At 38.1% G+C, this 11,920-nt stretch overlaps 1 protein-coding gene across 3 annotated transcripts in view; it reads right to left on the reverse strand.

The window, feature by feature from the left end:
- Positions 1 to 11,842, reverse strand: part of ZNF527 (zinc finger protein 527) — a 96,071-nt gene extending 84,229 nt beyond the window's left edge. The window contains exons 1-4 of one of the 3 annotated variants that reach the window (XM_077133423.1): positions 11,703 to 11,842; positions 7,527 to 7,581; positions 2,994 to 3,110; positions 2,235 to 2,330 (exon numbers count right to left, since the gene is read on the reverse strand). In XM_077133423.1, the coding sequence (XP_076989538.1) occupies positions 2,235 to 2,307 (73 nt within the window). In that variant the 5' untranslated portion in view covers positions 2,308 to 2,330; positions 2,994 to 3,110; positions 7,527 to 7,581; positions 11,703 to 11,842. Of the gene's footprint in view, positions 1 to 2,234; positions 2,331 to 2,983; positions 3,111 to 7,526; positions 7,582 to 7,610; positions 7,689 to 11,702 lie in introns of all 3 variants that reach the window. The other 2 variants (XM_077133422.1, XM_077133421.1) reach the window with 2 other exon arrangements.
- Between the last annotated feature and the right edge of the window lie 78 nt (positions 11,843 to 11,920).

Consider the following 11,920-nt stretch of genomic DNA (forward strand, 5'->3'; position numbering starts at 1 on the left):
AGAGTGATGATCTATATAATATAATTATTATAACAGATCTTACCATAATATAGTAAAGAATACACATTCTTTTCAAGGGCACATGGAACATTACACACACACAAACACAAAAAAAGACTGCAAAGAAAATACCAACAAATTCTAAAAAGTAGGAACAGGTGAGAAAACATTCTTTCACTACAATACAATGAAACAGAAATTCTCAATAAAATTGAAAAACAAAATATGGTCCTTTCTCCTAGATATTTAAAATCTATTTTGCCAAAGAGAGAATTCAGACAACATTCCAAAACTCTTTTAGTAACAAGAAAACAAAAGGTTAATCCAACATGACTAAAGTTCTTATAAGCAGAAGAAATTGGACACAGTAGTAGGAAGAGTGAGGTGGAGATAGAAAGAGACAGATTTCCAGGACTGAGGCAGAGATTGAGTTATGGCTTGCCATCAAGTCATCACCAGAATGCTATAGATTTCAAAAGTATGGCCTACCAATACCTTGATTCTGGACTTCCAGCCCCTGAAACAGTAAGACAATAAATTCCTATTATTTAAAACTACCAGGCGATGGTATTTGTTAAAGCAGCTCTGGCAAACTAAGACATGATATATTATCTATATGAAAATAAATAAATAAAATAGATATTTAACGAAGAAAAAAAAAAAAGGACCAGTCCAGGTGGTTCCAATAACTGAACAATCAGAATTCCAGAAAGAGAATGGAGAAAACACACAACAGGAAATCATTAAAGAAATAATTCAAAAACTTTTCTTAGGACTAGAGGTCATAAGTTTCCCAGTTGAAAGGCCTATATAGTATGGCATACTAGATGAGAGTTGATACAAAGACATGTTATGATGAAATTTCAGAAAACTAGGAAGAATGAGAACACTCTATATGCTTTCAAAGAGAAAAAATAGGTTTCATATAAAAGATTAATTATCAGAATGTATTGACTTTACAACAGTAATGGTAAAAGCCAAAAGAGAAGACAGTGGATCATTACTATGACAATGCTAACGGAAAATGATTTCCCACCTAGAATTTTATATCTACCAAACTATCATTCATGTATAAGGGCAGAATAATGATTTTCAGATAGCTAAGGCTACAAAATATTTACCCCCCATGCCACTCTTTCTCAAGAAGTCACTAAAAGATGTACACCACCAAAACATGAGTATAAACCAAGAAGTAGGAAGGTACGGGTACAAAAAAATGGTAGATTCAACAAAGAAGCAAAGCAAAGAGAATTTTCAGGGTGATGGAGAAAGAAAATCCCAAACAAGAGTTCTACGCAAATAGAGGTAAAGGTCCATTTGTCCAGAGGGAAGTGTATCTGAAGAACCTGGAAGAAGTTCCTCCAACAAGATGAAATTAATAGATTACCTAATATGTCCAAACATCTTGACAGGTTTAGACAATTGGCAGGGAGCCGAGAATCAAATTAGGGATATGTACATAGAAAACTAAGCAAAGAAATAAATGGGCAAAAAAAGAAAGAAACAAAAAACACCCCAGATTATTAACACCAGGGAAAATAAAAAGCTTATAGAAGCAATAATCTTGGTATGTGCATAACACAGCTATGACTAGTACTTAATAGCATAAAAATGTAAACATTGAATGGTAATTCGATTAAAATTATAAGACAAAGGGATCAGAGTGTGTGTGTGTGAGTGCACATGTTAGATTGAGGGTAAGAAGGTGCAAAATCCTTCCCTTCTTAGTGAGACGATATTAGGTAAGGACTAAAACTGAAAAAAAAAACAATCAGGTAATAGCATCACAAATGTTTTTTAGAGACAAGTAGTCGCGAAAGAAAAGAAAGTGGATCCCTCTAGGGAGGGTGAAACAGAAACAGGGTAAGAGGTAAATTTTTTAGGGAAGAAGCCTTACAAAACTTCTTAATTCTTTAAACAATGTGTACGCATAACTTGGAATCACTTTTATAAAAATTAAAACTCTGAAAAGAAATCTAGAAATGTATACAATTCTGACCATAAAGGGCAAAAAAGAGCTGTGAAGGACTAAGATTCATGGTGTAAGTAGAAGTCTACCAAAAATACTTTGACAGAAATAGGGAACAAAAACCCAAGGGTGTAGGTGAGATTTTTAGGGAAATTCATGCTAAAGAGATTTCAGTTCCTTTCTCAAACTCAAAGTAACCTCCTTAAGATCACTTGGGCTGGCACCTTACAACTGTCCTCTTTGCCCAGCTCCCTGTCAAACTCACCTGCACGTTGACCATACGGCATCTCTCTCTCCATCATACAAGGCTCCTTCCCTTGCTCCAATAAGGAGATCATGTTGGGCTTAGAAATGGAGAGTCCTGTTTATAGGGGAAGAAAAATGAGAGTGAAAGAGAGATATGCAGGTAGACAGACCAATCAACATGCTACAGATTGGGACTCAGACCCAATCCCTTGGCCACCAAGCAAGAGAGGCATTACAGCAAAGGACCAGAGAATGGAGTATGATTGCATGGAGGATGAGGAAAATGAAGTTTTTCCACTGTGGTGGTTCTCAAAGTATGTCTAGAGCAGCAGTAGCAGTAGCAGTAGCAGTATTACCTAGGAACTGTAAATTCTTCTCAGAATTAGATCTGCCTCACCTCAGATCTAATGAATCTGAAAACACAGTGGTTCTCAAATGTTAACAAGCATTGAAATCACATGGAGGGCTTATTAAAACCTAGACTACTGGGACCCATACTCAGAGTTTCTGTGTAGGTCTAGAGTGGGTCCCCACAATTTGCATTTTGATAAATTCCCAGGTCCCACTGATGCTGCCATTCCAAACCACATTCTATAGCAAAGGGAGCTACTTATTTCTAACTCCATGAAACTACTCCGAATCATTTCCTGGAAACAGGAAGTAGAAATTCAGCTAAGAACTTTAGAGAGGCCCTAGATACTCTCAGTGGAGGAAGCAAAAAACACCCTAGAGGGGAGTTTCAAATTTTAGGGGAAAAAAAATCCTTACCAAGCCATACCAAGTTCCTGTAGTTCTCCAACATGACATCTCTGTATAAATCCCTCTGAAATGGGTCCAGCCACTCCCACTCCTCTTGGGAAAAGTCTATAGCTACATCCCAGAAGGTCACCAACCCCTGAAATAAAAAGATGTTTGCCAAGCACCCAGACCCCCCATGTGGTCCTGGCAAAAAAGATTAATTCTGCCAAAGTTCAAAGCTCTAAGTGATCCAAGGAAAATTGGAAGAACTATTAGGTGCCCAGGTTTTTAAATACTTTAAGAGAAAATATTAGAGAGACTCACCCCTTGAAAATTTTACATTTTTGAAAAAGATAACGGACATATATAATAGGGAAAAAAATTAACTTACAACATGAAATAGTATATGAGCAAGGGCTTAGTCGTATGTTATATACACTATGTATAATGAAATTCTTATATGGAGATATTCCTTTATACTCCCCAAACTGTGATATTCAGGAGGGCAGATAGTAAAGGAAAGCCTTGAATTAGATTTTAACAAAAGGATATGGTCTGAACTTTAGACTCTAAATGGAAAAAGAAACTTCCAGGAATCCTAAAGAAATAAAGTATATGAAAAGAGATTTAGGTAGAATTTTCAGTGGAAGGTTATATGAAAAACCTGGAAAAACTACGGATGTCAAAAAATAGAGGAGTTTAGGCTATACCAACTGGACTGTAATCTGCATGAGAAAGATATGTTTTATAAACATATATATTCACTGTCTATTACAAAAGCGGTACCATAGTAAACACTCAATAAATATTTGTCACTCATTGATGAAATCATGAAGTTTCCTATAACATATACATATGAAGGAAGTGTACCCATGCTCAAAAATGATGGAGTTCCAGTTTGTAGAGCAAGGTCTTGATTTTTATTAAAAATAATAAAATATCAAATATGGTTATTCTATATAGTGAAATGACACAAGACACCAGGTGTCACTACATGCCCAGCCTGAAAATTGAAATGCTACCACTGAGCTATCAAAGGATGGTGAAAAGCAGTAATATTTGTCACCCTTCTGACTCCTGGCTCCTCTTCTGTGGGGTTGGCACAGAAACTACACATGCGTTAGAGATTCAAGAGGTGTTTCAGACATCCTGCCTAGCTGTTGACTCCTTAGGAGATTTGTGCTCTGAAATTCCACCATTGAGGAACCAAACAGTCCTCTGTGCTTCTCAGGATTTTGTTCTTGAGGAAAGTAAGACCTTAAACCAGGGACAGCAAATTCATTTGCCTTTAGGGTCCTGGTAGTTACCAAAGACAATAAAATGGGAAAGGAGAAGTACATGGCAAATTAGAGTATGTGCACTAAGACATTCAAATTTGTAAATAAAAAACAAACAAAAAAAATCATTGTGCTGGCCTAACCAAATATATCTGTTGTCAATCACTTTGCAACCTATATCTAAAGGCTTCTCACCCAAGGGATGTACTGACAAAGTTTTTTAAAAGTCTTGAATGCTTGAAAAATACAGACCAGGGGAGAGGTCCTAGAAGCAGGATAAATGGAACCTCAGCTTATGAAGTCTTCTACGTATACAGTTTGCTTCTTTCCCCTTTCAAAGGACAATGAATGCTCAAGCCCTGGAGCACCCAGCACTAGAGGCTCAGAGAGGCCGTGGCCATGCTCTGTCCTCATGGAAGCAGAGAACACTGGAGCAGATTATCTGGCTCAGTGGTTCCTAAACCTCAGGCATTTGTGAAGATTGCCCATAGAAAGGCCATGTTCATGTACCAACTGTACTGACAACATTTTAAAAAACTTATCTTAAATCAATTCACTTTTTTATTTAGGCCTATCCTAAGCAATATTTGTGAAATAGTTTTATGTGTAAGTTATATTTTCTCAAACATGCTTTAAAATAAAAACATAACCATTAAAATTACAAATAAATAAATATCAAATATGTTATTCTATATAGTGAAATAATGGCTGAAGAAAAAAATTATACAACTACGCAGTATCATATAACTTCCAATACTCTCTTCATTGTCCTCAGAGGCTGACCTATATTAATTCCATCAATAAACCTCCTTGCCCCACCCCATTTTCAATTGGGTTCAGCCACAGGCAAGATATGGAAGGGGGGCACGGGAGGTATGATGTTTGTTCACCTGGCTCCCTCTCTGCTGCGCCACCCTGGGTGGTCTCTCTCCCTCAACCAAAGGTCATAGTAACTGCCAGTAGCCCTCTCCACCCAGGTCTCTTTGCCTCTCATTTCAGGCCTAGGGTTAGAGAAGAAGCTCTGTTGGTATAACGTCCAGGGTACAGCAGTACCATTTGTGGTTTCTCTAAATCCTGGTCATATCTTATAAGTAGTCTCTTGAGTTTCCTGCTTGAACTCTGGACTAATAAACATGGAGATCCAATGCACTGCTAGGATACGAACAAAGGTCCCACAAAAGCACTGCTAGACATTTTGAAAACACTTTCCTAATAAAGCACTCTCCCACTCTGCCAGATGTCTATTTCATATCTTTTCTCTCTCGAACTACCAATTCCTCCCATTCTCACTTTCAGCTGTTTACTCTGCTCTTTCTTCTACTGAGAAAACAAGAACAGTAAGCAAAAAAACTCATCCTCTTGCTGTCATATCTATTTACTTACCTACATCTGTTTCCATATATTTCATCTTCCTTCTGCTATTATGGATGAAACTGTGGGTTCCTATTTCAGAACAACCCCTCTATTTTTCCACTCAAGGACACTGTCACCCCTCTCTCTTGTATTATCAACTTTTCTCACATTACCAGATCATTCCTAGAAGCATACAAACTGATGCAATATCTTCCACCAAATTAAAAAACAAAAAAATTAAAATCCCTTCCATGATCTCACTGTAACTCCTGTTCCATTTCTTTACTCCTCTTAACAAAACTCTTCCAAAGAGTTGCCTGAATCAGTGGTGTTCAACAAAAATATTGTGAGCCACACATACACTTTTAAATTTCCCAAACTAAAAAACGTCAATGGAAATAAGTGAAAATAATTTTAATTATATATCATATTCAAACTAACATGTCTAAAATGTTATCATTTCAACATGTAATCAATATAAAAAGTATTAATGAAATACTTTATATTCTTTTTTTTTTGTACTAAATCTTCAAAATCTGATATGTATTTTATACTTAGAGTATATCCCAATTCAGAGTAGTCACATGTGACTAGTGGTTACTGTACTGGACAACACACATCTAGACTCATTAGTCCCATTCTCATCTTCCTAAACTTCCACCCTCTTTTTTAACCCTCTGCAAGGATACTTTCATCCTGACCACTCAGAAAAGCAGTTCTTGTCAGTTATCAGTAACTTTCATGCTGCCAAATCCAAAAGTCAGTTCTCAGTCTTTATTGTCTTCAATCTCTCTTAGCAGTATTTATCATAGTTGATCATTTCTTCTTTGAAGCACTTCATACCCTTAGTTCTTAGAATCCACACTCTCCTGGTTTTCCTCCTATCTCAGCTGTCATTTCTTCTCAGTCTCCTTTGCTGGTTCCTCCTTTCTTATCAGTTTCTAAATGTTAAATGCCCTAAATTCAGTCTTTGGACTCTTTTCTCTACACTCCCAACCCTGCCCTCAAGATAATCTCATAAAAAACACTGATGACTCCCAAACTCATATCTCTAATCTTAACCTCATCTTTGAACTCCAGATATTTCATTGACATTCTATTTGGGTTTCTTCTTAATAGGTCCAAGACTCAATTCTTGATTCCCATTCACACTCCAATCCTGTCTTTGCATCTCAGTAAATGGCATGATCATTTAGGCTGCTTCCCAGCCCAAAAATCTCAGTAGTCATCCTTAAGTTTTTTCTTCTCACACCCCACAACTAATTCAAGGTCAAATTCCCTCATTTCTAGATCTAAAATATAACCATCTCACCAGCTCCACTGCCACCATCATGGTCCAAGCATCTATAATCTCCCACTGAATTACTGCAACAGCCTCTTGACTAGCCTCCCTGCTTCCACCCTTGCTCCCCTTCTACCTATTCTTTTAAAACATAAATCAAATCACATTACACACACTCCAGTGGTTTCCTTCACACTTAGAACAAAATCCAAAAAGTTCTTGTTATAATTTTCAAAGGCCTATATAATTTGGTTCCAAGATACCCTTCTTATCTCACAGAACTCATTTCCCTCCAAGGACACTGGCATCCTAGTTAGTCCTGGAACACATCAAACATGCTCCCATCTCAGGAACTTTGTACTTGCTATTTTTCTACTTGTAAAAACTCTTCCCCAGATCTCTGCAAAATTTACTCTATACCAACAACTGAGATCTTTGCTTAAATGTCACTTCCTTCAAGGCTTTCCATAATCTCCCTATTTCGGAGGACATTCCATAGTCGCACTCCAGTCCTTATTTCATTTGCACTCATCTCCAACTCAACTACTCACAACCCATTTAAAGAGGGTATTTTTGTTTCATCACACATTTCAGCATAACACTGTACAAAAAGGATAATAGATATCTTGTAGAAGGAGTATACAAATAAAAAGATACTCACTGGGCTATCTTACTCTCCCTGTGGTCTTGAAGTCCAGAAAAATGAGGTGGAATTTCTGGAAACAAAGTGAAAATATCAACTCACCTGAGACATGGCTTTATAAAGTCCAATAGCCATTCCTCCTTCCTTCATCAGCTTTCTTTCTTGGAGAAGAACAAAGTCCTAAGAAGGCAGAGTTAAGAAAGAAGAAATGCTGGCCCCTGATTTACAATGATAGAAGTATTTCCTGTTTATGGACCCCACATCCTCATTCCATTGAAGGGAACATGGCAAAGCCCCATCCCTTGTAACATCTAAGAAAGAAGCCAAAGCTGAAACAAACCCCTCAAGTTTTGTTTGGTATTAAGGACATATAGATTAAACAATCCAAAAGTTCATCCAATGGCTAACAAAGCTGTTTATGATCTGGTGCCTGGTTGCCCCTTTGACCCAATTTGTTATCCTTCTCCCACTTGTTTACCCCATTCCAAGAACACAGGTCTTCTCACTGTTCCTCAAACAGTGTGCACACTCCTGTGTTACAGTTGCTGTTCCCTCTTCCTGGAACCCCGTCTCCCAAATATTAGCATAGCTACCCTCTCTCTTCATTCCTTCCTGGTTCAAACATCACTATATCATAAGGACCTATACTGAACAACCTATCTAAGACAGAAACCCTCTCTCCCAGTTACTCTTTTTCCTTATTCTGATTTATTTTTCTTCTTAGCACTTATTACCATTTGACATGTTACTTCTTTTTTTTCCTGTTTATGGTATGTCTTCCCTACAAGACTTTAAGATCTAAGACAGCTGATATTTGTTTGGTTCACAGCTGTATTTCCAGGGCTAGAAAAATGCCAGAACCATTGTAGGTGCTCAAAAATATTTGATAAATAAATTTTTCTTTGTTTCCTGTAACATAAAAAGCCACATTATACATGTCATATATATGTCATTATCCTATTTAATTCTCACAACACTGAAAAGTTAAGTATTATCCACATTTTACAGTAAGAGAACTTGAAATTCAAAAAGCTTAAACAGCGGGAGAAAGATCAAAGATGATGGCAGAGTTATACAAAGAAGGTCGGGTTTAACAAATGAGTATGAGTGCTGAATATATACTGATATTTGTTTTAGCCTCCAGTACCTTAGAGCAGCTAGAAACGAAAACCTAAAATTGTGGACTTGTAACCCATAACAAACTCTGAAATCTGTTCTACAACTAATTGTTGTGATGTACTTTGAAATTTATTGCTTTTATGTATATATATTGTTTAAAGAGAAGGAGGAATATAACAGAGAAGATAGGATTTAACAAATGTATATAACTGCTGAATCATTATATTGATATTTCTGTTGGTCTCCAGTATCTTAGAGAAGGTAGAGGAAAAAACGAAAAACTGTGGAAGTGTAACCCATACTAAACTTTAAAATCTGTTCTATAACTACTTGTTCAAATGTACTTGGAAACTTCTCGCTTTTTTGTATATACGTTATATTTCACAATTTTTAGCAAATATTAAAAAAAAAAAGCTTAAACAACCAACCTAAAGTTACAAGATCCAACCAAATGTGATTTAAAAACCGGTCCTCATGGGAAATATTCAACACAACCTGAAGAATCAATGTCATAATATTTCTTGGAGAAATATCTCAGAGATGGCAGATGTTACCTTCATTACTCCACAGAAATGCAGTTTGAGGGAAAAGGGATCAAAGTTTAATCCCAACCTAACAACACATCACACAGGCTGGAATAAGTTCCTTGTCCTCTCAGAGCCCAAATTTCTTCATTTTGAAAATGGGAATAATTGTGTCTAGCCTAGAATTTAGGTAAACAACCTCCTGATTCTAATTTTAGGTTACTCTGTACACTAGCCTACTTAGTCTCTAGGAAAGTTATTTCCTCAGTGATTTAGCTTCAACTTGTCCATAAAGGCCTTTGCACCTGAGAGGAGAACTACCTCAGTCTTCTGGCTAGGATGGAGCAGCCCTAAGTAGCACCAGCAAAAAAAGAAATTTTCTTAAAGTTTCTGTTTGCAAATAGCTGTGCATCCCTTACTTAAACTGTTTCTAAGTTTGAGATAAGTCATTTTCTGAAAGGTATAATAGAAGAGATTTGGGTTCAGACTTACTCTCCATTCCTTCCCTTATTGGCCATATACATGGCCTTGGGCAAGTTAATCTATCTCTCAGAATTTTCTGTCCTCACTGTACAATTGTATGAACCAGAACCTGGCACAGAGAACTGCCATCCTCATTCCTACTTTGATTCTACATACGCATTTGGAAAGGAAATTAAAGCATTTTCCCCTTATTGACGGAGAAATCAGGACGATTAGCTCACTTGTTACTTCAGAAATAGAGCCCCGAATCCAGCCTCTCACAGCACCAAACAAGGAAAAGTTTTCAGAAGTATCAAACTAAAAGGACAAAGCTAAAAATCTCAAAACATTGGAAGAACTGGCTTTCAGGCTGGGCTTTCATGGGCAGTCAAATTGAGGATGGTCTTTCAAACTGGGCCCTGTTTCTCAGAAGGGGAATGTAAGAAAGATCAAGGGAATTTAACAATTAAGAGCAAGGACTCTGGTGACAAAATGCCTGGGTTCAAGTACTGGTTCTGTCATTTATTAACTATGTGAACTTGGGAAGTAATTTTCATCTTTCTGTGCCTCAGTTTCCTCATTCATAAAATGGGGAGAACTGTTACTTATCTCAGAGAGTTTTTCTAAGGAATATACATAACACTCAAAGAAAGTGCTTGACACACATACAAAAGGTAGCTATTAAAATAACAATTATTTTTTTTACCTTGTTCATTACCTACACTGTATCAGTATGCCCTCCATCCTTTCCCCTCATTCTTTCTTCCTTGCTGTCCCTTGGAACTGAGAATTCAACCCCAGCCACCAAGAACTCTCCTCTTCCTTAGGGTTCTCTAGTCTCAACCTGGCTCACACTGAGTTCCCTAGGAGGGCTCCCCGACAGGACTGATTCCTCCATCCTGGATTTCCTGTTCTCAATGTTTTTTTCTCAGAAGCATGATTGGAGGGCAACATCTAAATCTAAAATCCTCATTCCTTTACCACCAGGGCTAAGGCTGTCAAAGCTTAAAATAAATACATATATATTTACATACAGAGACATGAGGTTTCTCATAAGAACAGTCTTAGTTTTGCTCCAATTCAGGACAATGCCCTTACATCCAGGATGGCTGCATGGTCCCACATAGCACACATGGCACATTTGACTCAGCATCCAAAAGGATTATGCATAATCACATATACATAAGCATATTTATATTTACATCACAACATATATACATAGTCATCATATATACAAAACCACAAGGACTATATATAACCATATATAGTTATACAAAATGCTGCATGCCTGATGACACACAACCAAACACACAAAGACCATTAAGTCATACACAACATACACACGCATATATGCAAAGTCAAAGAAGATACCCACATGCTCACATATACGGGTAACACAAAGTCACACAAACACCAGGTGACCATCCACACTAGGTGCCACACAATCAAGCCCACAATTTCACATACACATATAAATCCTCACCCAATCACACATTGTACACATGGTCACATGATCACACTTGTACATTAACATACAGTCACATTAACACAAAGATGGAAAGATGTTCACATACAACAATTACGCCAATGGACAATTACACTCAAAGTGACATAACACATACAAGATCACACATTCTATCACAACTACTCACACAAAATCATCCCTGCAGACAGATGGTCTTATTCACACACAATCACATACGCTGTCACATCTATTTAAACAGTTATATCCAAGGAGACAAGGAGTCAAACACAACCAATGTCACACCCGTAGCCTCACACATGCACAGACAATAGCACAGTTATACCTCCAGAAACAGACAACCGCATACGAACACATACACAATTTCACCCGGAGACACACGGCCACAGGCACATGCAATTACACACAAGCAGCACGCAAACATACAAGATCACATTCTGTCACACCCGAAGCCTCCCTCATAGTTATGCAGAGCCCTATACATGGTGACATTCACACAGTCTCCCCGCAGCAGCCGCTTGGTCCCCGCTGGTCGGCCCAGAGACCTGCTCTGGCCTCTAGTTTTCGCCCACCGCCCAGCCCAACTTACCTCCCAGGCCAACTTACCTCCCCGCGCCGAGGGCGAGAAATAGGGCCCCGGGACCCCAGACCCGCGAGATCGCTCCCAGAAACCCAAGCTCGGCGGGAGACGCACCCAGGTGCCTGGGATCTGGGGTAGAGACACTACACTCCCGTCTGAACTCGCGAACCACCAGTCCCAGAACGCTTTGCGCCGGTATTTTCTGAACTACATTTCCCAGAGGGCGCCGCGAACTGCTTCCGCG

Source organism: Tamandua tetradactyla, chromosome 16 (genome assembly GCF_023851605.1).
Source record: "Tamandua tetradactyla isolate mTamTet1 chromosome 16, mTamTet1.pri, whole genome shotgun sequence".
In the NCBI taxonomy this organism is placed as follows: domain Eukaryota; kingdom Metazoa; phylum Chordata; class Mammalia; order Pilosa; family Myrmecophagidae; genus Tamandua; species Tamandua tetradactyla.